Below are 25,220 nucleotides of genomic sequence, written 5' to 3' on the forward strand. Positions count from 1 at the left end.
ATTATTGTTCAGGACCCTTCTTTACTTGCAATGAAATGAAAAAGGATTCTTTTGTTGGCAAGATACAAGACTGACATGGTTTCCTGTCTTTTGAATTATTTATGTTATTTTTGCTTTATTTATTACAGAATTCATAGTTTGTTTTAGGTCTTGAAATTGAAAATAAGTAAAATTCTCGGTGAACGACTGGATGGTTTCCTTTGTTTACAAACAAATAAACAAACGAATTTGCAGAATTCGACTAGGAACCATGCAAACCAAGGAAGCTATGAATAGATTAAAGACTCCTAAGAAGCAAAAAATAGTTAATCGTCTATAAAAACGAATCATCATTTCAGTAAAATAACTCCAAAGAGCTCTGGTAGTGTTTCATCCACATTACAAAAATAGTGAATCAGAATGAACAGCTTTTTATTACTATAACAGATTAGCAAAAGTTACTGTAATCTTCTTTGACTCAATACTAATTTCATTCTTTTCACTTTGTTTTTGTCTTTCTTTGCCTTGTCCAGCTTTTTATTCTGTATCTCTTTTTGGTCGGTTTGTTTACATGATAGCAAACCATAACGAACTACTCGTATCTGGAATACAGCAAACCAACGTTCTTTCAAATACTCTCGCTAACCAAGACAACTGGGAAGAATTCGATTCCCTTGAGAGCAAACGTAAAGGTTCATTCCAAAGTAGAAACATCTTGTTGAAAAAGGAGAAATTGGTTTGTAGGTAACTTCTGTGCATTAGGTAAGTATCTTTCGCGAAAGTGCTTGAAGGAGCAGTTTTCTTTTTTTGGATCTAGGCGGCGATTTGTTTACTACTGATTTACGCTGTCGTCTTTCTCATCTTCTTTTCTTTACGATTAACTCACGGTTTATAGACTACAAAATTCATTGAAACGCTTCTTATCGTGCTTTCTACACTCGCTTTCTTCTTCCATCATGTTTGGATTCAATAAGCCCAGTAATACAGGCTTCGGTTTAGGTAGTCAAGGTATAGAAAATGGATGGATATCTTGAAAATGCTGACATAAAATTCTTAGGGAATACGTCCACTACTGGAAGCAATCTCTTCTCTCAACAACCTGCCTCTTCGACTGCTGCTCCTGGTACTCAGTCAACGTTCGGCGGTAGTGGAGGCGGTCTTTTTGGACAACAAAAACCTTCTTTAGGAGCCACAAATCCACCAACCGGAGGACTTTTCTCTCAATCCACAACCGCTGCCCCTACACAGGGTACTCAGGGAACAGCTCCCAGCGGCGGTTTATTTGGGCAAACACAACAACAACCAGCGGGTGGATTAGGAGGAGGACTATTTGGTAACAAGCCACCTACTGGCGGCTCTACAGGTTTATTTGGTTCTTCACAACCCTCTGGAACTGGTCTCTTTGGACAAGCCCAACCTTCCTCGACTACGAATCAACCCTCCACAGGCTTATTTGGACAAGCTCAACCTTCCTCGACTACAAATCAACCCTCCACAGGCTTATTTGGACAACCACAACCTTCTACCGCCCCAGGAACTGGGCTTTTAGGGCAATCACAGCCAACAACACAACCCAGCGGTGGGTTGTTTGGTCAAAAACCTGCTCAACAAACAGGACTTTTCGGACAAAGTCTCTCGAAACCAACAACTTCTTTATTTGGATCCACCGCAAGCCAACAACCGAATACGTAAGCTCTTCACGTTTTTTCAATTGCACGACAAAACTAACAGCCCAAGTCAACCTCTCTCTACTCCTTCCATTCATCCTACAACTCGCTATTCAAGCCTTGATGCAAATGTTCAAAAATTCCTTGATGACACGGAGTATGTTTCTATGAGTGTTTATTAGATCATAATATTCTAACCATCTTAACCAGCAAAGAAATCTTCACACAGATCCAACTCGCTGAAGAGCTTCAGACGAAGTCCTCAGACATTGCCGAACTAGTAGATTCTGTTCCCTTGGATATAACCGAAGTAGAGCGTGTATGTTTATATAGTTTTCATGACCCTAAAAGTCATCAACTAATCGTCTTCTTTTAGCGCTTATCGTCTGTATCTACTGCACTCCTAATTGACTCTGATGAAATGGAATTAACAAAAAAGCTTGTCGACAAAGACACCACCAATGCTCGAATTAGTTCCCGCATATTAGATCTCTTCAAAACTCCTGGTGCCATATATCCTTATACTTCTAATGACCCTTTGGTGTCTTATTTCGAAGAATTTGTTACTGATGCTGACGAGCGCACTCGGTTATATGCTTCTACCATCGGTGAGCTTGAACAACATTTAGAACAGGTTGAGACTACCCCTCAAAACAATAGCCCTGAAGGTATGCTTTATTATCGTTAGTGAGATGAGATGTATTAACATAATAGCTTTACTACGAACCATAAAAGAAGAACATAAACTCTTCATGGTTTTAAGCAATCGATTTGCACAAGTACATGATGAAGTCAAGAGACTACAAGTGAATAATACTACAGCACCTATGTTTCTCAGCTAAATGGACGCCGATCGTCATAGTAAATATTATTAGAAAAGGAAATAATTATGGTTTATCTTGTTTAGATTGATTAAAACTAAGAGCTGTTTCTTTCATCCAACTAGTATTTAGAACTTTGGCAATATCCCATCTTTTTTCAGCATCAGGATCTAGCATGCCTTTTATAGCTGTTCTTGAATTTTCCGGCAATGAATTGATCAGTTCAATTTCAAGAGTAGGGTCTTTTATTTGAGTTAGGAAAGTTTTGAATCTCTTATTGGATTCATCTGGGGCTCTCCACGGGAATTTTTTATTTGTTATACAACTTGCATAGTTAGTTAAGAGTTGTAATTACTTCACTTACCAGTAGACCACTGCACATGACCAGTAATCAATTGCTCGAGGATCATATGGTTTTCCACTTAACACTTCCGGACTAGAAACAGTTAGAAGGAATCAATCATTAGATTACAATTACTTACGCAACGTATGGTTTCGACCCAACTAATCCCTGTGCTTTAATCATAGTAGATTCTAGAGGGTAATGAAAAACAAAAGCAGTACCGAAGTCAATAATCTTTAAGTTATAATTTTTATCCAGCATTAAATTGTCCAACTTTATGTCTCTATGCGCTAAACCAACCGAATGCATATAATATATCCCATGCAGCAATTGGTAAAACAGTTGATCCGCTTTGTCTGTTACACAATGTCCATCGACCACAAAAGAAAATAAATCAAGAGGAGTATACTCTAAGACTTGGATAATCGTATGTTTCGCATATATGATATCGTAAACCTGAACTATATTTGGATGATGAAGTGTAGAGGCTATTGAGTATTCTGCAATAAAAAATCGAACGTAGCGACGCAAAAACTTTTTGTCAATAGGCGGGCGAAATACTTTGGCCACGTGACTGCATGAGCCATCGGGGTCGTGTATCAAACGTACATAGCCGCTAGCCCCTTCTCCAACAAGTTTTCCAACTTTTCCATACTTAGTAGAGAGAACGTTATCCACTAAACGATGTTTCCGCTTGTATGTAGGCTTTACCCTGTTCACTAGTTTGTATTTTGTTCCAACAGTTCGATAATGGTAAAGTCGACGTAAGTCGGAAGAATGATTGTAACAAGTAACCGGCACGGTTGAAGTCGTTGACAAATTTTGTTTCTTTGAGGACAGGAATTCCCTTTTGATACCTGGAAAGACAGGCATCTTCAGTTTCATCTTGGAGTAAATATTGTTATAGAAGTGTTTGGAAGGTTTTTTAAAGTGGAATTGTGGAGGTATATGTTTAGGATCTGATGGTGCTTTGCGACGATAGATACGACTGTAAGGATTCATTCGACGACTGTTCATCATACACAAATCTGTAGAATCGCGAGGAATATGACTAGAACCTTGAGTGGAGGACGACTCTTCATTATCGACGCTAAAGCTAGATGAAGTAGAAATTGCTTGATTCGAATCAACCTGTGATACATCTTCCGATGAAACATGCTGCGCCGGGTCGAGATTTAGCAGAGAGAGATTTACACCTAAGTCTCTGTCTATATGAGTATCACAATCCTTCGTAGGAAATGGTAATCCATTACAAGGGGAACCTATGTAACAAGCATGGGAATCCAGAGAATTTTCTTGGATAAGTTGACAATCTCGAGTCAGTTTTTGAGAATGGCCTAAAGACCTTCCGGAGGATATTGATACTGTTTGAACAACGGGTAAGGCCTCCACACCTGAATTTGAATCACGTCCTTCCGTCACAAAATCATAAGTTCGTTCTGTTCTATTTTCGGTAGCCAAAGTCATGTCAAAAATCCTATAGCAAGAAGATGCAAACAAAAAAAATATATATATGTATATATGAATAAATAGGTAGCGGAAAGGAGCTCAATAATTAAAGAAAAATTAATGTCTATAGAATTGAAAACAATCAAGAGAATGAACCGAAATTCAAATTAAAGAAAGAACTCCGAGTTTTATCACAGCGGTAAATGAAAAAAAATGAATTAGAAGAAGAGATATAAAGGTTGCCTTTGAAATAAAATTAGGAAATTGCCAGGTAGGAAGGGAAAAAAAAGGAAGAATGACAAGGGAAAGAAGAGATTGCTTTTTCTATTATTAAAGCAATTAAAGTGCTTCAATTCAAATTTTTATGCAGTGCAATAGTAACAATGTAGATTAAAAAAAAATATATATAAAACCTGAGGAAAGGAATCGTTTATAACCATCACTTCATGCAAGAAAAGGTAGAATCTGCCGAGTCGGCTTCTTCCATTTGTAAAGGGCTATTCTGAGAAATATTTGTCATCTCAAAAACGTACGGACCATACGTTTACGAACGTCGTAAGTGCTTATAAAAATTAACTAACGAACTTTGAGGGTCTTGTGTGAACCTCAGTATGAATCTTTAACGAGATTTCATATTTAATCATTGATAAACAAGAAGGGTTGTCAAACTAATTCAAGAAAAATTTTTTGTGAAAACTAATCGTTTCTTGTCTGACGTTGTTAGTGGTGATTACAGAAAATTTCTGCTTCTGATGATCTGTTGAGATTAGTTTCTAAACAAGCATCACTACTTATGTTGAATCAATACTTTTGTGATTCTATTTATCTTGCTATTATCAACTAGACTTTTAAGAGTTTTTCTACCTTCTTAAGTACGGACGATTTACCTAAAAAAAACTGTCGTTCTGGTTAAGAAGTTGTGATTGTGAGGCAAGGCAAAGTGGGAATTACTTATAATGAATGCTCTTGCGAAGAAAGATGATAATCGACTATTCTATTATATACAAAGATGAAGTATGCGTGCTTTTAGATTTGCCAGCTTCTATCCAATTTGAACCCTCTCTCGAGTTTATAGCTAGTAAGCCTGCTATGAAACCTTACCCGTTGCCTGAAAAGGAAAGCGTTGGGCCATCAGAAGAAACAGACCCGTTAGTATTACGGTCGTTGAATGCTCTTTTACGGATTCGTAGTTGGATCCAGATCCAGAAATCGCCAGGCAAAGCCGCTGAAACTGAATTGATCACTAAGCGCCGCAAGTTAGATCACTGCAAATGTTCAGCTATAGTGCGCATTCAGGAAGCTTCTCCTTACAGAGTGAATCACTTAACGATGGAGCATCGGCATGAAGAAGAGCTTACTGAGCAATATCTTTCTATGCTTCATATAATGAAGCAGATTCCTCCTGTATCCTCTATCGTAACACTTGAAAATTCCGGTGTATATGAGTATGGTCTTGAAGATCTATATCAGCGATTTTTATGCAATCGAAGTAGTCATACCGTTCAATTGAATTTACAGGGTGTTAAGACTTTTGTGAGCGAGGCGGATAGAGTCCCTGCATGGTCAACTTATTACGTTCCTCCTGGGGCTTCCTTTATAATGGGGGATGTAGAAAAAACTTCCAATGTGCTACTAGAAGCATTGGAAGGGAAAAAATTGGATACGGTTGTTCTTGATCCTCCCTGGCCAAATCGGTCAGTTGCTAGAAAAAACTCATATCCGGTAAACAGACACTTGGGATACTTGAGACATCTTCCTATCAAACAGTTACTCAAGAAAGATGGTATCGTAGCCATTTGGTGCACAAACAAGAAAAAAATTATAGAATTTATAAAAAACGATTTGTTTCCTTCTTGGAATTTGTGCTATATTACAACATGGGTTTGGCTAAAAATTACTATGCAGGGCGATCCTTTGTTTAATATTCATTCGAAAATGCGTAAGCCATGGGAACAATTAATAATAGGAGCCACGCCAAGCTATTTAAAGATGCATCGTGAAAGGATTCAAGACAACTACACCCTTGTTAGCGTCCCTGATTATCATTCTAGAAAGCCTTCTTTACATCCGTTCCTGAAGCAGTGGTTAAATTGTGACCCCATAGGCTTAGAAATCTTCGGTAGATGCCTTTCGAAAAATTGGATAACGTGGGGTCAGCAGCCTTTATACTTCATGAATACAGCGTATTGGAAATGCAATGATGGGGGTTGTGAACCACAGCAATTTTAAGTACGAATTACGACCACTGAAACGTTATGAAATTACTTCTCTTGATATGATTCTTTTCTTTATTAATTTTATTAGAAAACTATGCCTGCTTTATTTCAGGCTTCCCCAATTTAGAAATGACAATTTATTCTGTATAAACATGTATATGTTTTTATAGTATTGTAAGCTGCATTATTTTTATTTTGCGAAGTGGAACGAGTATTATAAGTAAAAATACCGTGAATGTTCGCAACTACCTTAGCAAAAATCCAAGTCACAGTGTTTCGACATGTCTGGGAGCGAACTTTCCTTTTTTATTTCCAACCAGAAACTTGTTTTATTGTATTAGAATTCAGGGCAACCAAGGAGTTGTACTCACGTATGGTTTATCTGTTTATCACTGTCTTTACGAAAACTATTACGCTTTTGCGCAATATTGCTGTGTAGCAAGATTTTACACGAGTCCTGTGAAAGGGTAGCTGCGTCGGTCAGAAGACAAATAGCAAAATATTCAAGTATAAATTATTTCTTATAAATGAAACCATTAAATAAGCTATGTAGGTAATGCAGCAACTTTTACTCTTTTTTTTGATTCATATGTTAGTTTTCACTGTTTTTCGCAAAGTAGGTTTAACGATGCTTTTTGCAAAGGAATGTAATTTGAATTCTTTCGAGTTCTGATCATCAGTTCTCTAAATTAGTCTGTGTGGCATTGTATATCCCCATTCAAGTTTGGTCCAACCAAATGCATTAATTGTTTTGTTTCGTTTTGTATACAAAAAACGTGAACAGAAAATACATAAAAAGGAATTGTAGAATTTTGTTTACTAGGTAAAATGAGAATTGATGTATGTGGTCATTAGGGATGACAATTAGAAAATTTCCTATGCAGCAATTTATAACCTAGCCTGAGACAAACACTCCTTCTTAAGCAAACCAGAGGTATCGCTAGTCTTGAGCCTATAGTTATTAATTGAAAGCGATGTCTGGATTGCTGCCTTCTTTGCCTTCATCCTTTCCTCTAGTTCAGAGCGAAGCTTTGGGCATGCCCAGGGTTCATGCGCCTAAGCCCGTGGAGGGCGATGCTACTGAACCTGCTACGGGTCCATCGCCTGTTCTGTTCTCTGTGAACGGTGAAAGCAAAAAATTCAAGTTGATGGCTTTAGAGCTTGAGGACCACAGTGTCGTTCAAGGTTACTCATTCGGTGCTGACAAGTCGGTTTCTGGTGAATTGGTGTTCCAAACGGGTATGGTAGGATATCCGGAGTCATTGACGGATCCTTCGTACCGTGGTCAGATTTTGGTTTTTACGTTCCCCAACATTGGTAACTACGGTGTTCCTGACCGCGGTATTGAAGATGTCATCAAAGGAATTCCTAAATACTTTGAATCTAATGAAATTCATGCCTCTGCTATAATTATCTCCTCTTACTCTCAAAATTATTCTCACTTTCTAGCTCACTCTTCCTTGGGTGATTGGCTCAAAGAACAAGGAATTCCTGGTATTTTTGGTATTGATACTCGTGCTCTAACAAAAAAAATTCGCGAGCAAGGCTCCATGCTTGGTCGCCTGCTCCTTCAAAAAGGCGACAAATCTATTGAACCTTCTGTGATAACTGGTCTTGGTCGCAGCTGGAAAAATCAATTTGAAGACATTCCTTGGAAAAATCCCAATGCTGAAAACTTAACCGCTGAAGTTTCTATTAAGCAACCGAAGCTATTTGAACCCCATTCCACTAATGCTGTCAAAAAGGCTGATGGTAAAACTGTGCGAATTCTTGTTGTTGACGTTGGTATGAAGTACAATCAAATTCGCTGCTTCGTAACCCGTGGTGTTGAATTATTGATTGTACCTTGGGACTATGATTTTTCAAAAGAGATTTATGATGGTTTATTTATTAGTAACGGTCCCGGTGACCCTTCTCTTATGGATGTAGTCGTAGATCGCGTCCGTCGTGTTATTGAATCTAAGACCGTCCCTGTTTTTGGTATTTGTTTTGGTCATCAAATCCTCGCTCGTGCCGCTGGTGCTTCAACCGTAAAAATGAAGTTTGGTAACCGTGGTCATAATATTCCTTGTACTTGTTTAATTTCTGGAAGATGCTATATTACTTCCCAAAACCACGGATATGCCGTTAATGGAGATTCTCTTCCTTCCGGTTGGAAAGAACTTTATGTTAATGCTAACGACGGTTCCAACGAAGGTATCTATAACACCGAGTATCCTTTCTTTTCCGTTCAATTCCATCCCGAGTCAGTTCCCGGTCCCCGTGATACTGAATTTTTGTTTGATGTGTTCATTGATACTGTTAAGCGTTCTGCTGACTCAGGTAAACTCCAAATGTTTAAGCTTCCAGGTGGTACTGTTGAGGAAAATAAAGCCGAGCATCCCCGCATTCATGCCAAGCGTGTCTTGGTACTTGGCAGTGGAGGCTTAAGTATCGGACAAGCTGGTGAGTTCGATTATTCTGGCAGCCAGGCTATAAAGGCCCTTCGTGAGGAAGGCATTTACACCATTTTGATTAATCCTAATATTGCTACTATCCAGACTTCTAAAGGTCTAGCTGACAAGGTCTATTTCCTTCCTGTTGATGCTAAGTTCGTTCGTAAGGTTATTAAACAGGAGCGCCCTGATGGTATTTATGTCACCTTTGGTGGTCAAACTGCATTGAACGTTGGTATTGAATTGAAGGATGAATTTGAATCTCTAGGTGTAAAGGTTCTTGGTACTCCTGTTGACACTATTATTACTACAGAGGACCGCGAAAAGTTCGCCCGTGCTATGGACGAAATTGACGAAAAGTGTGCCAAGTCAGCTAGTGCGTCTTCTCTAGAAGAGGCTCTCAAAGTTTCGAAGGAGATTTCTTTCCCCGTAATTGTTCGTGCTGCTTACGCTCTTGGTGGATTAGGATCTGGCTTTGCTGACAACGAAGAAGAGCTTACTGATTTATGTAATCGTGCTTTCGCAACCAGTCCTCAAGTCCTTATCGAGCGTAGTATGAAAGGATGGAAGGAAATTGAGTACGAAGTTGTACGTGATGCCTTCGATAACTGCATTACGGTATGTAATATGGAAAATTTTGATCCTCTTGGTATCCATACAGGAGATTCTATCGTTGTTGCTCCTTCTCAAACCTTAACTGACGAGGATTATAATATGCTTCGTACTACTGCTGTGAATGTTATTCGTCATCTCGGCGTCGTTGGTGAGTGTAATATTCAATACGCTCTCAATCCTTTCACTAAGGAATATTGCATTATTGAGGTTAACGCTCGTCTTTCTCGCTCTTCTGCTCTTGCTTCAAAGGCCACGGGTTACCCGTTAGCTTTCACAGCAGCTAAACTCGGCTTAAACATTCCGCTTAATGAAATTAGAAACTCTGTAACTAAAGTTACATGTGCATGCTTTGAACCTAGTCTCGATTATGTCGTTGTTAAAATTCCACGCTGGGATTTGAAGAAGTTTACTCGTGTTAGCACGCAATTGAGCTCTTCTATGAAATCCGTTGGTGAAGTTATGAGTATTGGTCGTACCTTCGAAGAAGCAATTCAGAAGGCCATTCGCGCTATTGATTATAGCAACGGTGGATTTAACGTTAAGGATGCTTTAATGTCCATTGATCAAGAATTACAAACTCCTTCGGATCAACGTCTTTTTGCTATTGCAAATGCCATGGCTTCCGGCTACACAGTTGAACGAATCTGGAAATTAACTAATATTGACCGATGGTTCTTGGAGAAGCTTATGGGCTTAATTCGCATGGCTAAAGTAATCTCTAAGTACGATATTTCTACTTTGCCTATGTCGCTTTTGAGATTAGCTAAGCAATTAGGCTTTGCAGATGTTCAAGTTGCCTCTTTTATGAATTCCAATGAACTTGCCGTTAGACGTATCCGTACGGAGGCTGGTATCAGACCATTTGTAAAGCAAATTGATACCGTAGCTGCGGAATTTCCTGCATTCACAAACTATCTTTACACAACTTATAATGCATCTGAACATGACATTCATTTTGAAGACAAAGGTGTTATGGTTTTAGGCTCTGGTGTCTATCGTATTGGATCTTCCGTCGAGTTCGATTGGTGTGCTGTTCGCACAGTCCGTACTCTTCGTGATCGAGGCATAAAGGCAATTATGGTTAACTATAACCCTGAAACGGTATCTACCGATTATGATGAAGCTGATCGATTATATTTTGAAAACATTAGCCTTGAAACTGTGCTCGATATTTACCAACAAGAATCTTCTTCTGGTGTCATTATTTCTATGGGTGGTCAAACTTCTAATAACATTGCACTCCCCCTTTACAGAGAGAATGTTAAAATTCTCGGTACATCACCCGAAATGATTGATGGTGCCGAAAATCGCTTTAAATTCTCCCGTATGCTTGACGACATTGGAGTTGATCAGCCGAAATGGAAGGAGTTGACCAGTTTCCAGGAGGCGGAAGTATTTTGCGAAGCAGTTTCCTATCCAGTGCTTGTTCGTCCTTCATACGTTTTGTCTGGTGCAGCCATGAACACCGTGTATTCGAAGACGGATCTTCAAAATTACTTGAAGCAGGCTGTTGCTATTAACAAGGATCATCCTGTTGTCATCTCTAAGTATATTGAAAATGCCAAAGAGATTGAGTTGGATGCTGTTGCTCGTGATGGTAAAATGGTTATGCACGTTATTTCCGAGCACGTTGAAAATGCTGGCGTTCATTCTGGTGATGCTACTCTTGTTCTTCCTCCTCAAGATTTAGACCCAGCTACTATTTCTAGAATTGTGGATGCAGCTGCTAAAATTGGAGAAGCCTTAAACATTACTGGTCCTTACAATATTCAATTTATTGCGAAGGATAATGAAATTAAAGTTATTGAATGTAACGTTCGGGCCTCCAGATCCTTCCCTTTTGTTTCAAAGGTTATGGGTGCAGATTTGATTTCCATGGCAACTGATGTTATTATGGGTTTCCCTATCAAACCTTATCCTGAGATTAATCTTCCTCGAAACTACGTTGCTGTGAAGGTTCCCCAGTTTAGTTTTAGCAGATTATCCGGTGCTGATCCTGTTCTCGGCGTTGAGATGGCATCAACTGGTGAAGTAGCTTGCTTTGGTCGCAACAAATTTGAAGCTTACCTTAAGGCCATGATATCCACTGGATTTAGGTTACCTAAACAGAACGTTCTTATTTCTATAGGTTCTTACAAAGAAAAGGGTGAATTGTTACCGTACGTTAGGAAGCTGTACGATAGTGGATACAATATTTTTGCGACTGCTGGTACATCTGATTATTTTATGGAAAGTGGCGTTCCTTGCAAGTACCTTGCTGACATCCCTGCTGAAGAAGCTAATAATGAATTCTCGCTCTCAGCACATCTTGCAAACAATATGATTGATATGTATATTAACTTGCCCTCTAACAATCGTTACCGTCGCCCTGCAAATTACATCAGCAATGGCTACAAGAGTCGTCGACTAGCTATTGATTACTCTGTTCCATTGGTTACTAATGTTAAATGTGCTAAGCTGATGATTGAAGCAATCTGTAGAAAGCCCGATTTCAGTCTTAGCTCTGTTGACTACCAAAGCAGCTTTCAAACTGAGAATCTCCCTGGTCTTATCAACATTGCTGCGTACCTTCCTGAATTTAGCTCTGAAGCAATTAGTGATTACACGGAAGAATGTATAGCAGCTGGTTTCACTATGGCGCGCTTTTTACCCTTTAGCAAAAAGGGAGTCCTTGCAGACAAAGATTCTTTAGCTAGCGCTAAGAAGTCTGCTTTAGATAAAGCACATTGTGACTACAATTTCTCAGTTATGGCCTCTTCCGTAAATGAGGAAACTATTGCTGATCTGAACACTGAATCTGGTTGTCTTTATCTTCATTTCGAAAACAACTCTTCTGGTATCAATCACGTTACTGAAATCGCTTCTCATTTCAGTTTGTGGCCTCAGACCCAAGCCGTTGTTACTGATGCTAAATCCACTACACTTGCTTCCGTCTTGTTACTTGCTAGTCTTCACAATCGTAGAATTCACATTGCCAGTGTTACTTCGAAAGATGACATCAATCTTATCGTTTTGGCTAAACAAAAGAGTCTTCCAGTTACATTTGATGTATCTATTTACAGTTTGTTCTTTACTCAAAATGATTACCCTGGTGCTAGATTCTTACCTACTCTAGAAGATCAAAAGGAATTATGGAGCAAGCTTGAGTATATTGATTGCTTTTCTATCGGTAGTATTCCCGTTCGTTTAGCCGAATTTACTGGTCATAAGGTTTCCACCGGTTATGGTGTTCGTGAGGCTGTCCCTCTTTTGCTATCTGCTGTTCATGAGGGTCGCTTAAGTTTGAATGATGTGGTTGATCGTTTGTATACTAACCCTAAGATAATTTTCCGTCTTCATGATCAAGATGACTCTGGACTACAAATTGAAATAGATCGTGTTATTCCTAGTGGAACAGGTGAATGGTCTCCTTTAGCCGGAAAGAAGCTTTTTGGTAGCGTTCAGTCTGTCAAGTTTGATTGTCATGATGTCTACTTTGATGGTGAACTTAATTTCAAGTCTACCTATGGCCGTGACTATTCATCTGTAAGTACTGCTGAAAACACAGTTGCTACTAGAAAAACCAGTGCTTTAATGAGCCCCGGTCTTCCTCATGCTGCTCCTTCTCTTGCCGAAGCTTTTGGTCAAGCACCAGAGAACAGAGCTCGACCTGAATTAACTTTTAACTTTACCCCAAGCTTCAACCCTTCTCGTGAGTTAGTTAATTTGATTAACAGCTCACCTTTCTATCGTAAACATATCATTTCTGTACACCAGGTTACACGCTCGGATTTGCATCTTTTGTTTGCAATTGCCCATCAAATGCGTATCATAGTCGAAAGACAAGGTGTGATCGACCTTTGCTATGGGAAGATCTTATGTACAATGTTTTTCGAATCCTCTACTCGAACTTCGTCTTCCTTCGATGCTGCTATGCAACGTTTGGGTGGTAAGGTTGTTGCCGTCACCGCAAGCGCATCTAGTGTGAACAAAGGTGAAAGTCTTGCTGATACTATTCGCACTCTTGGCTGCTATGGTGATGCTGTTGTTTTACGTCATCCTTCTGTTGAAAGTGCTCGTATTGCTGCTACATTCTCCCCTGTCCCCATTATTAACGGTGGTAATGGCTCCAAGGAGCATCCTACCCAAGCATTCTTGGATTTGTATACTATCCGAGAAGAACTCGGTAGTGTCAATGGATTAAGTATCACCTTTGTCGGAGACTTAAAGTATGGCCGTACAGTTCACTCTTTGGCTCGTCTTCTTGCTTTCTGGCAAGTGGAACTTCACCTAGTTTCACCTGAACAGCTTCAGTTGCCCGATGATGTTAAGGAAGATCTTCGTGCTAGCGGGTTGAACTTTGTTGAGCATCGCGAGCTTAGTAAAGATGTTGTTGCTCAATCGGATGTCCTTTATTGTACACGTGTTCAAAAGGAACGCTTCTCAAGCGTTGAGGAGTATGAAGAATTGAAGGATTCTTTCATCGTTGACAACAGTCTTCTAACCGCCGCTAAACCTCACACTATTGTTATGCATCCTTTGCCTAGAAACCGTGAAATCAGTGAAGAAGTTGATTTTGATCAAAAGCGCGCTGCTTACTTCCGTCAAATGCGTTACGGTTTGTACATTCGTATGGCTTTGTTAGCATGTGTTATGGGTGCTAGTGAATCTCACAACTAAGTTGGGTTTGTCATGATAAAATCTTGAATTATTGGAAAATATTTTTTTGGTGTTGCTTTTTGCTTAAGAAAATTGGTTACATTAGGATGTTAAGAGTTGAAATAAATGCTAACAACATGCAAATATAATTAATAGAAGGAATATGGATCCATTTTGTAATAAATTATTTTGTCCCATAAATATGTTAATTCATTTTAATTTCCTTAATGTTATTTGGTTCCATGCTTTAGATAGTTTATATAGGTTTATTTATTTTTAGTTAATAAAATCTGGATCCCTTTCTTTTACGTCGGTTTCGTTTATTGTTTTACTTATTATCTTTTCCTTGATCTTTACTTAAGCAATTGAATGCCAACTTCAACGCTTCATTAGTCTCAGAAAATACTAATGGTATATAAAAACCTCTGTTTTATTCAAACTTTCATTATGTACCGACATTTCTAACCAACCTTAATCTATACCTAACCCCTTTTACCAAAAACTTCTTTTTTCCATTCACGAAGCCTCTTTTTCTTGCCAAACTTCTTTTTGTCTTTCTCAATTTGATCGGGTGTTCGATAAGGCATCAGCTTCTTCAAACCCACATACTTGTTCAGATCGGAATCTGATGCATTCAAGATATCCAAGACGTCCATACCGAAAGTTTCCGGAGCAACTTGACGATATCTAAACTGACTACCACTGGAAGCAACAGGCTCCGGAACGCCATACTTTTCATCGACATATTCTTCGATTTTCCTTTTCTTATTTTTGGCTTCTTTTCTCGATTGACGCTTTGTTTTTTTCTGTGATCCAGGTTCATCAACTGCTTCTGGATCACTGGGCAAGTCGGCAACATTACCATTTACTTGAGAATCATTGTTGTCTTCAGGAGCAGCAAGATCATCAACGTCAATATCATCTTCAAATTCAGGTTTTTTATCAGAATCATCCTTATAATACTTATCATTGAAGATTTGTGCCATTTTTGCTTCCCATTCTTCGGGATTGAAATCGCCCTCCAAATCTAGTTCGGAGATATCTATGTCATTTGTTCCGGCGATTTCAGCAACTTTATTTAATTTTTCTTCAAGATCCTTCTGTTTGAGGTTCCTTAGTCTGTTAACTTCTTCAACCCGCTTCCGTTTTTCTTCTTCTCGGCGTTCTCTCTTACGCTCACGAGCAAGTCTTCGAGAATCATCTTTACGACGCATGCTATCAGGAACATCACGAGGATGTGCAGCAATTTCGGCACCACCTGCTTCCTCGTAACGGAAATTATACTTCGTCTCAAAGTTGTCTGCAGTCTCATCGAACTGGTTATCAGCATCAACCTCTTGGACAATTTCTTCATAAGAGGGAATACGCTTATCCGAAGTACGCCAACCACGATTCAACATGTAATTCGCCAAAAATGTTTCGTCTTGTTCTGCAAATCCGTTCTCTTCGTTCTCTAGACCTTGTAGAACTTCGGGTCGGTTTTTCACATAGGAAGTTGACAAGTCTTTCAATACTTTACTAGCGTCTTCGGTTTCGGCGTGTTCTAGCAAAAACTTTTCATAAGCCTTCTCGTCTGCTTCTAGCTCATCCTTTGATTTTTCCTTTTTCTTCAAAAAGTTTTCTTCCTCCTTCTCCTCCTCCTCTTGATGTTCATCTGGATTTTCTTCTTCTTTATCTCGAGAAGAATGGAAAGCTTGAATAGTTTCTTTACGAAGCTGCTCCTGCTCTTCTACATGCGTTGGTAGCTCAGACCTAGGTTTCTCATCTTCTTCCATTGCTTCCATTACATCGCCAGAAATGAGCTGTTGACGATGGTAATCCTTTAAAGTCATTGGACGGCCCTTATTTTCCTTCACTGTTGTTTTAATCGACTTTTCTGTGTCATCAAAAAATCGTTGACCATTATCATAGATTTCAGGGTCTTTTTTTCGGATTTTTGCTAGAATTTTCAGAATTGCAGCATCTACCTCTGGAGTAACCAATTCGCCTTCAGAATCTTCACTTTCTTCGGAACTTTCGTCTTCATCTTCTGAAAGATTTTGCTTTGCTAAATCTTTACCGTATTTTTCTTCCACTATTGAATATGTTAGTACTTATTCTTTTAAAAGTTATCATTAGATCTCTTCACCTACATCTCTGCGTTTCTTCTCGCTTCTTGTTATGCTCAAATCTCTTGGCGAAATCTTCATTGATCTTAAAGGAATCAGAATTATCTTCTTCTTCTGAACTATTGTCATCAATCAATTGACTTTTCCCATTGTCTTGCGGCAATTGCTTTTGCTTTTCATTCAAGTCCTTTGTTGTAGCTTCGCGTGCTTTTTTAGTTGCTGATTTTTTTCTTGGCATCTTTAAAGGTGTATAATACAAAAAAAACCAAAAAAGAAGGAGCAATTGGTAGTTTGGTTGAAGTTTACTGTGGTACAGATAAGAAAGGTAGGTAGTAAAGCACATGAAAATTTACCACCATGAATTGGTAAGTAAGAATAAGCTATTGGCACACTTACAAAATTTTTACGAAAAAATAAATTACATATACATTTCTTTCATTCCTAAAAAGGGCTTACTACCTTGGAGAGCTTTGAGTAAAATGTACGCTAAAGTTTCAAGCATGATGCTTTGTGTAGAATGATTGAGGAACTTGTATTGATTTTGAAAGAAGCTTTTATTATCATTCTAATTCAAATTAAAAATATGACTGAACCAATGAAGAATATAGAAATATTCATATCTTTACTATATTTACAGTTTTTGAGACTATGCTTGAATCATAAAATCCATTAGACAAGTTGCTTAACCCATTATGAAGGAGTCTTCTCCATAAAAACTCCGATCCTGAAAGGATAATGATGACAATGAGGGAGGACGATATTTATATCGCTTTCCCACCTCATATATTTCTTCTAAGGTTTCTTCCAACTTCCCTTCAGCCTTTAGTTTTACATAGCAATCATAAAGTTTCAATGCCGTCAATGCATCTTCAACAGAGTCATGCTCAGTGAGTTGAATATCTTCTTCTAGTAAATACCAAGATAGGTATTTTAGAGATAGCTTGCGCTGTCGGGAGCTTAAGAAAAATAAGTCTACTGTATCAATGACTTGTTCCGGTGGCACCAACAAATTAATAATTCGAAAATCTTTCTGTAGCCCATGTCCTACAAATTTACATCCCGCATTCACAAGCAACCGTAACTTTTTATAAGCAACCTTCAAAGGAACCACATTATACTTCGAGCACATGGGATCCAAATCACCAGGGTGGATACCAGAGTACTTAGTAAGGTAATCCGTCACATCCTCATCTGTTGCAACATAATCATCTATGAAGGGTACTCCCTTTTGAGGACCTTCTCCTCTAAGTACAGAAATTCTGGCAAGGGATAGTTTACATGGTTTAATAGTCGATTTCGTACCATCGCTTCTTACCTCAGTTTCCTCACGCTGTAGAGCTACGAATTCAGAATCTATGCCAATTAACATTTTTGGATAAAGCATATCTTCGGTCGAAAGCAATTTAGCTTTGTTCAGCGATGGAACTTCGGGATTTAAGAAATAAGGCTCATATAATAGTGTGAAATCAGCAACATCATCCCACTGTGGAATCCTCATGTCTATTTTTTCATAGCAAAGTACGGCTGGGATTTTCCAAGGACCGTGAACATTTACGGCTTCCTCTTCAGAAATTTGTTTTACTAAGAAATCATTAAATATGTACCATTGGCTATTGGTTGTATTAGTCGTTGTTATAAGATCAGAAACTAAAAATTGTTAGAAGAGGACGTAAAATAAATAATACACTTACCATTAATAGCAGCAACAAAATGCGAAGCAAAGTCAACTCCACGAATTTCGTATGTTACTCCTCGTAATCCGTAAACAGAAACTGAAGATTTATCATCACCTAATAGTGAAACTTGTCTCGATGACAAACATTGGACTGTATCATTTACTCTTCTAAGATACAGCAACTTTGGCAGCCACCCTTCTCTTGCCCATAATTTCCAATGATCATGATGTTTGATTTGGGTGTTTATAAAAAAGATGTCTGGAATAGATCGTACATTCGATCGAAGAAGACCAGGCTGATGGGCCAAACAATACTCACACCAACTTGGAGGAAGATCTACTCGATGATCCAAACTAAGTTTTAAAAGCCATTCAAAAGAAAGTATAGACTCCAATTGCTGCGATGGATATTCCAAATCAATCATACACATGGATGAATGGCATTTTCGGCTTGTTATTCCACATATGCCACAACGATGAGTTTGAACTTCACGTATACAAAATGACTTACTCAAATAACCTAAAGGAAATGATGATCCTCCGTTTTGATCCTCGTACTCTGTTACGCGAATTATTTCAGTCAGGATAAATTTCGTAAACTTTTGGATTAGAGAAGAATCAAAAGCAGCGCCATTCGATTGCTCATCAACAACAATCCCTAACGACTGAGCAAATGATGAAGCAGAAAAACAGCGCAAAAAATTTGTAGCCTGGCAGTTTCTACCAGTACTTTCCTTTAGCATTGCAAATAAAAATCCTAATTCGCATACCAAACAGCTCATAAGGCCACAAGGACCTAAAGAATGGCTGATGGCAGATTTACAAAAAGAGGGTATATAAGCAAGCAATTGCAATATCGGATTACAGTACGAGTTATTGATATCTGTTTCTAAGCCAGCAAAGCCAGTTTTATTGTAGAAGCCAAAATCGAAATCTTCAATTCCAAACCTGCTGTACTTGATTACAGGCCTCTGGTAGAATTTGGGTATTGAATCCGGACCCGACATTGTATCTTCCATTTCCTCAAAGTACGAGAAAGTTTCTTGTGAATCCTTTCCAGCCATTATATCTTTCTGCTTTTCGCTATGAAATTTGGGAGTAGCTTCTTGAGGAGCGGCTTTTCGATTAAGCCAAGGAAAATCAATTGTTTGATTTCGATGAAAAGATTTTAATTCCTGGTGTAAAGGAAAAGCTGATTCGGATATCTGTTTGGCCAAAAATACATTGGAATCAAAGTTAGGCTTTCCAGCATCAAAAACCAAATACTTTGACCATGAAGACAAAAGTTCAGAGTCATAGTATGGCATTCCAATAGTGTTTAAAGGTCTAAATAACGTTAATTAGTAAGATAGTGATTATGATTTTAATGGCTTACTCTTCAAAGGAAACAGCTGGGGGTTCTTGAACCGCATCAGGTAACTGAATCGGGTATTTCATTTCAGTAAATGAAGGTGTATCCATGGCACTCCATAAATGTACGGTATCTTCAACGTCAGAAAAAGCTATTGCATCACCTGTAACAGAAACATCCATCTGGGTTAAATAAGAATTCAAAGGAACCTGCATTAACTTCGCATCGAGCGGATTTCCAGTATCAACGATATTCATTTGCCCGGAATTTGAGCAGACAATCGCCGTCGTAGAAAGTTTCGGATGCATTCTAATTATGCTTGGTCCCGAGGGAAACGGAATAGGTACCAAAGTGGAGAGATTCCTTAAATCCCAAACTTTCACAAATGGGTCTATCATATACGAGTCGTGTCGTAAGGAATAGCCGCAAGAGAGAAGGAGATTTCCAGATGTATCCATATCAGATATTGTGCCTGTATGAGCAGATATTTTATTAACAGGATTAAGATTATTTGGATCACACAAGACTATTTCTCCGTTAGTGGAACCACAACAAAGTAAACGATTTCTGCGCATGATGAATATGTCATTGGGGACTTTTCTCTGTTGACGACGTTAACTAAAACCAAAAAAAAGTAAATACCTGATGTGTCACTGTGCCTCTCTCTGCATTCACAACAGTCAACTTTTGATGGTATCCTCCTATGACAATTTCAGGGTGCGTGCGAGATTGATACAGCATAGCTCTATAATCAACGCCATCAGAATCACTGTAAGTGTAAGTTAGAAAATGAAAGAATAAAATTAAGATCACTCATTCTTGAAAGAATACGACATGCAAGGTTGATGAAGTCGTAATCAATGAATGTTCAGACATGGATCGCATACCTTAATCTCCATCGAATTGTTCCAGTACGATTGCTAAGGCGCAATGAATCACTTGAAAGAGAAAAAATACCTCGCTCATGAGGAAGCACCTGGTGTACAGGACCTTCATGAGCTATAAACTGAGTATATGGATTTAAACCAGGTCCAAACAGCGATTTTAGTTGTCCCTAAACAAAAATTAGAGATAGAAATAAGTATATTTCATACATTTTTGTGACCAGACCATATTAATTCAGAGTAAGGGTCAAATGAAATTGTATTTAACGAACATGCTGTTACACCATTGTTTTCATTTGTCCTAGCAAGCTTTTATGTTAGTTTTTATTACAGGTTTCATTTTGTATACCTCTTTCCATGCATCCATGTCTCATTGATACAAAGATGAAGAGACTTAGTTTGAAGTAGAGAGTATGTACGAACGGTCATTTTGACAAGAAAGAATATCTAGTCAATAGCACATATCGAGTACTAGAATACTGGAAATGAATACTTTTTTTCTCGACGTAAAATTGAAACATTCATTTTAGTAGATACATAATTACTGCTATTACTTATCACACGAATCCAAACTTTTTAGGTGCCACAATAACTTCGATAAGTATTAATTTTAACATCTTGAAAAAAAGTGTTTGATTTCCATACTGATGTCTGAGAAAATTCACGACTATGAAAACTTGCTCTTGAGATTCTAGGAGTCTCAGAATCATTAGAGACTCTCAAATAAACAGGGATCCATAATGAATACACGGTTTCCAGGGTTACGCTCTCGTGCTTCATAGAATCACTGATGGGTATAGGGGTTTCTAATGCTCCGGTTTCGCAGATTATTAAGAGCGAACACTTTTCAATTACATCGGCCAGTATTGAAGATAATGAAGCAGCATTCAAGCATTCTTCATATTTTAACATAATAGAGACATTGACTATTCCTACCAACATTTCTCCCTTTTGGTTAACTGCTTCATTCATTAGATCACTCAAAGACTTCATGTTTCGTATGGGTAAAATCTCGATTTTATCAAGGTATTGAAGGTATTCAATTGAATTAGCAGAACTCAAAAACTCCGTGTCAAACACTCCCTCGTTTTTGATGATGATATCCTCGATTTCTGTCACTTCCTTCTCAGGGCAAATTAATAAACCATGTTGAGCATCATTTCTGCTTAAACAACTAACCATGCTAGTTAATAGCAGAGAAATACTACGAGAATGTATTAAAAATGGATATTCCACACATTTAAAATTTTCTTTTTTCAATTTCGAAAAGGGGAGGATGTATGGTTCCATTCTACTCAAGAGTTCTTTGTAAAAACTGCATGTAGCATGTAGGTAGTTTAAAATGTACACATTCTAATGATTTATTTTGATTTATTTTATATATACTAACATATTAAATAAACTCTTACCCAAATTTTTAAGTATGAAATCGTCAAAGAAAGAAGTTTTCTCATCAAATATATTAGAAGTCAAACTTCTTGCTGTTATCATTTCATCTACCAAATAATAGTTTCAAAATGTCCAACTGGAATTCCCGTAAGTGGTACACTCGAAACCCTTACTTAAAATCCAAAACTCTTTGACTTTGTCTTTGATCCGAGCCCTAAAAACACGTCAGTTATACCCCCATGCTATATTCTTACTTTAATAAATCCTGTAGAAACCGATGCTTTACTTCGTTGCTGACTTTGCTAGATGGAAAACCTTCATAAGATAACAACTGGGCAAGGACAGTCTTCGTGGCTCCGAAATTCTGCGCTTTTAGCTTTCCTAAAATGTCGGACAAAAGAGGAAGAGAGCTTCTGGATGCACTTCCGCCAAAACCCTTTTTGTGTTAGTTATTATTTGGAATTATTTTTCCATACCAGTAGAATTTTTGTTACTAACGGCATTCGAATCGAATCTAACAAAATCCTATGTAATTCCTCTGATGCTGCGTTAAGTTCCATACTGATAAAAACAGACTAAAACAAATATTAGCTTAAAGCCTTTGACTGTTTACATACCAAAAATTGTCCTGATGCAGACTCAAGCAAGCGTTCAGGTTTACACAGAGTGTATATCGCCTTTTCTAACAGAAGCTGTAGAAACTCCAAATAGTGTGTCTCTAAAAAACTTGGATGTTTCTGGTAAAAGATAGTTGAAAAGTGATACAATTCAATCATTATATCAACATTATTCTCGAAAAATTCTATGACTAGTTAGTGAAAATAAACGACCGCAGCTTACCTTCGTCATTTAAAGTTGCACGGCTCCGTATTGACATGATTATGCTATGCAGCAAATCCTCTGTCATAAGGTCATGACCATAAGGAGATGTCAAAATGGCGGAAGCTAAGGTTAACAGAATAGCAGCGGGAAACTCAGAAAATCTAGTGCAAAAGTATTGGACTGTGGCGGATATATGTAACGAGAATGGTGAAGGCTCCGACTCATTCAATCCGGCAATAATGATTTTACAGATAAACTGACTGTTAGCATATTCTTGCTGTCCTCTCTGATGGAATTACTTACCCCAACAACATCTGCATATTGTAAGGCCAAAGATTCGGTATAGGTTAAAAATGACATAACTTTCTCTTGAAAAGATACTATTTGAGGTTGGGTCCAAAATAGGCCTGTCGGTTCAAGCCTCTCAACGTCAATCACGGATTTATTTTTTGAAGGACTCTGACTAACTGCCAAACCAAACAAACTCTGAAGACATGCTTTTATGACATTCTCAAAGATATCGAGGTCCGGATAGTTATTTGGCTGTAAAGGAGATAACAAGCAAGATAATAATCTTGTCAAATATAGAGTTTGGGAATCTAGGGAATCCAAGCAATTTATCACGAATCCAACAGAACTGTAAATACGTTCGAGGACAAACGGATAATCAACCAGACTTTGTGTTAGATTTTCGACTAAAGAAACAAAAGCATCAACTTCTGAAACTAAATGTATAGCGCAAGTTGTACATAGGGCATGAATGGAACGCGAAACGCTAATTTGTAAAGCATTGTCTGGAATACTGAGAGCGTCAAAAAGAACGGGTAATGAAATACTCAGGTACTGCGGATTCATTTGAAGAAACGAAGAAGCATTGCTGAGAATTTGAGAGGTGGTTTTTAAAAGTAAAGGATTACGAAACCCAGCCGCTTTGGCTGGAAAATTAGTGTTGAAAAGTCGCGTCAACCAAGAATTAAGATATTCGCTTTCGCTAGTTTCGTTATCTAGGATACATGTTAAGCAATAAAAGGAAGCCTCAAGAGGCTGCCAATCCTCAAAGTTATCGTACAGCAGAGACTCAATATTAGTTATATACATAGTAAGCATTTTCTCACCAAAAATGGAGTAAGAGCTTTCCAATAGATCACCCAAATCTCTTCGATAGGCGTGAAAAGCATCCCGGATATTTGAAGGCCATTCTTCCCACTGAACACTTGAAGGAAGTAGCATTTTGTAGTAGACTTTATCCATGGCCGAAAACGCCAGTTCTTGGAAAACCTTGTTCTTTGTGGGATCAGACAGAGAGTCGCTTATGGAAAAATCTTCAATCAAAGTCGTCCAGAACTCTAAGGTACGCCAGCTGACCTCTTCTTCTGCGATTGCGTAACCAGGAAAGCCTAAGAGCGAAATCAAAATGTACAGCAACTTAATACATTTGTTCTCTTGAATGTTTTCTATAATATAATTGAGCATGGATTCTGAAAATCCAATTATCAAATTTAAGAATGAAAAGTCATTTTCCTCTTCACTATCTGCTTCATCCAATTCTAATTTTAAGCGATTCTCACCCCAATCACCAACCAATATATCCCATAACTTTTGAATAGTAGCTTGGGATATTAAATGACAGTAGCTTGCCAAAAGATCGGTGAGTGCATTCATTGCCTTATCTGAAACAGGATCCAATGCAAGACAATTGACAGTGGAGTCTATGCATTCCGCAAACTGAGGAAGGCCAGTACTCACGGAAACAGAGTTTTTTTGAAGATAGGCAGATAAAGAGATTACACAATTTAGAGCTTGCTCTAAAGCTTGAACACTGCTTTTTTCTGATAACTGAAACGGACAAGTTTGAAAAACAGACGTTAGGATCAAGACAATAAAATTGGAGCAAGAATTAAAAAACCTTTTAAAAATAAGATCCTCGTTTTCTTTCGTATATATTGACGATGACAGTTCAAGAAAAAGTTCGTTTAAAAAAAGAGCAGCAAGATAGGCGTTCTGCGAGGAGTAGGCTGTTCGTGTAAGCGATGGGAAGACATCAGATGGATTCGAATGGTTCGTTAAAACATTATAGTCATTGTAATATAAACTATAAATGATCCAGAATGTGAAGTGTTCTTGTCCGTTGATTTCACTTTTAATGGATAACGCTGCTAAAGTGCATATAACTTTACGTTCCACAAGGCTTGGAAGTTGTTCTTTATCCAATAGTTTTTCTAATAATCGATGAGATAGCTGCGTTCGACTAAATTCATCCAAAGATTCCCACTGAGTATTAATTTTCATTTGCAGTGTTAGAGCTCCGAAGAATTGTTGATAGACATCCTTTAAAAAATATGTGTTAATAAAACTAAACATCCTTCATTTTCATATTGTTTTGCGTACCGGGCTTTGTAGCATCGATAGGCCGATCGTCCATCCAGACTCGGATTTCTGAACTCTTTGTAGCTCCTTTTCAACTATCGTGATTGAAGCTGGATCTAAGCTCCCTGAGTAAAGGTTGTGTACAAGCTATTCGATGGTTCTAGTTAGTTAACTGCCGTCACTCTCTGCTTAAGTCGTACTTCATTCGCATATGTTAATTCATTTCCTTCCATTAGTCAAAAAATACAATCATAAATATAAGCTAACTCGTATTTCCTTTTATTTAGACTTTTGAACAATGTCTATGGTGTTTTGTGTGCATGGAGTTATAATAGCTTTACTGTAGTAAATAGTCCCTTTACTTAGTTAAATAAAGTTGGAGCTAAACGAGAGCAATGGGACCAAGAGTAATTTCGTTTAAATTTAAGCTCAAAGTAACGAAACTTTTCATACGTTCAGCA

At 38.1% G+C, this 25,220-nt stretch overlaps 8 protein-coding genes across 8 annotated transcripts; 3 read left to right on the top strand and 5 right to left on the bottom strand.

Annotated features, from left to right (window-relative positions):
* Positions 1-653: 653 nt before the first annotated feature.
* On the top strand, positions 654-2,638 carry SPOG_03979 (nucleoporin Nup45). The gene is made up of 7 exons (XM_013166241.1): positions 654-741; positions 875-987; positions 1,037-1,667; positions 1,717-1,803; positions 1,857-1,965; positions 2,023-2,314; positions 2,361-2,638. The coding sequence occupies exons 2-7, from the start codon at positions 936-938 to the stop codon at positions 2,486-2,488; spliced, it is 1,299 nt and encodes a 432-aa protein (XP_013021695.1). The 5' UTR covers positions 654-741; positions 875-935; the 3' UTR covers positions 2,489-2,638.
* SPOG_03980 (HAL protein kinase Ppk8) lies at positions 2,480-4,866 on the bottom strand. Its single transcript, XM_013166242.1, has 3 exons — positions 2,950-4,866; positions 2,832-2,903; positions 2,480-2,792 (listed from the first exon to the last, which is right to left on the bottom strand). The coding sequence occupies exons 1-3, from the start codon at positions 4,275-4,277 to the stop codon at positions 2,534-2,536; spliced, it is 1,659 nt and encodes a 552-aa protein (XP_013021696.1). The 5' UTR covers positions 4,278-4,866; the 3' UTR covers positions 2,480-2,533.
* Positions 4,867-4,939: 73 nt separating this feature from the next.
* SPOG_03981 (mRNA (N6-adenosine)-methyltransferase) lies at positions 4,940-6,651 on the top strand. Its single transcript, XM_013166243.1, has one exon. It carries the CDS (start codon positions 5,220-5,222, stop codon positions 6,486-6,488), a length of 1,269 nt encoding a protein of 422 aa, XP_013021697.1. The 5' UTR covers positions 4,940-5,219; the 3' UTR covers positions 6,489-6,651.
* Positions 6,652-7,379: 728 nt separating this feature from the next.
* Positions 7,380-14,463, top strand: SPOG_03982 (carbamoyl-phosphate synthase). Its single transcript, XM_013166244.1, has one exon. The coding sequence runs from the start codon at positions 7,450-7,452 to the stop codon at positions 14,182-14,184; it is 6,735 nt and encodes a 2,244-aa protein (XP_013021698.1). The 5' UTR covers positions 7,380-7,449; the 3' UTR covers positions 14,185-14,463.
* Positions 14,464-14,569: 106 nt separating this feature from the next.
* On the bottom strand, positions 14,570-16,624 carry SPOG_03983 (krr family protein). Its single transcript, XM_013166245.1, has 2 exons — positions 16,296-16,624; positions 14,570-16,237 (listed from the first exon to the last, which is right to left on the bottom strand). The coding sequence occupies exons 1-2, from the start codon at positions 16,612-16,614 to the stop codon at positions 14,646-14,648; spliced, it is 1,911 nt and encodes a 636-aa protein (XP_013021699.1). The 5' UTR covers positions 16,615-16,624; the 3' UTR covers positions 14,570-14,645.
* A 197-nt stretch (positions 16,625-16,821) lies between these two features.
* On the bottom strand, positions 16,822-20,593 carry SPOG_03984 (ubiquitin carboxy terminal hydrolase). Its single transcript, XM_013166246.1, has 7 exons — positions 20,531-20,593; positions 20,392-20,490; positions 20,185-20,351; positions 19,940-20,066; positions 19,322-19,899; positions 17,963-19,272; positions 16,822-17,918 (listed from the first exon to the last, which is right to left on the bottom strand). Exons 1-7 carry the CDS (start codon positions 20,546-20,548, stop codon positions 16,954-16,956), a joined length of 3,264 nt encoding a protein of 1,087 aa, XP_013021700.1. The 5' UTR covers positions 20,549-20,593; the 3' UTR covers positions 16,822-16,953.
* Positions 20,594-20,679: 86 nt separating this feature from the next.
* On the bottom strand, positions 20,680-21,471 carry SPOG_03985 (uncharacterized protein; the record flags this gene model as incomplete). Its single annotated transcript, XM_013166247.1, has 1 exon — positions 20,680-21,471. One exon carries the CDS (start codon positions 21,469-21,471, stop codon positions 20,758-20,760), a length of 714 nt encoding a protein of 237 aa, XP_013021701.1. The 3' UTR covers positions 20,680-20,757.
* A 57-nt stretch (positions 21,472-21,528) lies between these two features.
* SPOG_03986 (karyopherin Kap111) lies at positions 21,529-25,076 on the bottom strand. Its single transcript, XM_013166248.1, has 8 exons — positions 24,960-25,076; positions 24,781-24,906; positions 22,696-24,720; positions 22,411-22,648; positions 22,188-22,372; positions 22,047-22,145; positions 21,825-22,006; positions 21,529-21,784 (listed from the first exon to the last, which is right to left on the bottom strand). Exons 1-8 carry the CDS (start codon positions 24,990-24,992, stop codon positions 21,694-21,696), a joined length of 2,979 nt encoding a protein of 992 aa, XP_013021702.1. The 5' UTR covers positions 24,993-25,076; the 3' UTR covers positions 21,529-21,693.
* Positions 25,077-25,220: the final 144 nt, after the last annotated feature.

This window comes from Schizosaccharomyces cryophilus, assembly GCF_000004155.1.
Source record: "Schizosaccharomyces cryophilus OY26 unplaced genomic scaffold supercont4.1, whole genome shotgun sequence".
Lineage (NCBI taxonomy): Eukaryota > Fungi > Ascomycota > Schizosaccharomycetes > Schizosaccharomycetales > Schizosaccharomycetaceae > Schizosaccharomyces > Schizosaccharomyces cryophilus.

Excerpts from the sequence above, each read along its gene's own strand:
- SPOG_03979 (XM_013166241.1), top strand. The coding sequence starts at position 936 with ATGTTTGGATTCAATAAGCCCAGTAATACAGGCTTCGGTTTAGGTAGT. Across the intron at positions 988-1,036 it reads CTTCGGTTTAGGTAGTCAAG|GGAATACGTCCACTACTGGA; the intron begins GTATAGAAAATG and ends TAAAATTCTTAG. Across the intron at positions 1,804-1,856 it reads AAATTCCTTGATGACACGGA|CAAAGAAATCTTCACACAGA; the intron begins GTATGTTTCTAT and ends CATCTTAACCAG.
- SPOG_03980 (XM_013166242.1), bottom strand. The coding sequence starts at position 4,277 with ATGACTTTGGCTACCGAAAATAGAACAGAACGAACTTATGATTTTGTG. Across the intron at positions 2,904-2,949 it reads GGGTCGAAACCATACGTTGC|TCCGGAAGTGTTAAGTGGAA; the intron begins GTAAGTAATTGT and ends AACTGTTTCTAG. Across the intron at positions 2,793-2,831 it reads TCATGTGCAGTGGTCTACTG|TTGTATAACAAATAAAAAAT; the intron begins GTAAGTGAAGTA and ends TAACTATGCAAG.
- SPOG_03981 (XM_013166243.1), top strand. The coding sequence starts at position 5,220 with ATGCTCTTGCGAAGAAAGATGATAATCGACTATTCTATTATATACAAA.
- SPOG_03982 (XM_013166244.1), top strand. The coding sequence starts at position 7,450 with ATGTCTGGATTGCTGCCTTCTTTGCCTTCATCCTTTCCTCTAGTTCAG.
- SPOG_03983 (XM_013166245.1), bottom strand. The coding sequence starts at position 16,614 with ATGTGCTTTACTACCTACCTTTCTTATCTGTACCACAGTAAACTTCAA. Across the intron at positions 16,238-16,295 it reads GCGAGAAGAAACGCAGAGAT|TGGAAGAAAAATACGGTAAA; the intron begins GTAGGTGAAGAG and ends CATATTCAATAG.
- SPOG_03984 (XM_013166246.1), bottom strand. Across the intron at positions 19,273-19,321 it reads CCAGCTGTTTCCTTTGAAGA|ACCTTTAAACACTATTGGAA; the intron begins GTAAGCCATTAA and ends AACGTTATTTAG. Across the intron at positions 17,919-17,962 it reads TTTTGTTGCTGCTATTAATG|TTTCTGATCTTATAACAACG; the intron begins GTAAGTGTATTA and ends AACAATTTTTAG.
- SPOG_03986 (XM_013166248.1), bottom strand. The coding sequence starts at position 24,992 with ATGGAAGGAAATGAATTAACATATGCGAATGAA. Across the intron at positions 24,907-24,959 it reads AATTAACATATGCGAATGAA|CTTGTACACAACCTTTACTC; the intron begins GTACGACTTAAG and ends ACCATCGAATAG. Across the intron at positions 24,721-24,780 it reads TATCGATGCTACAAAGCCCG|GATGTCTATCAACAATTCTT; the intron begins GTACGCAAAACA and ends TATTTTTTAAAG.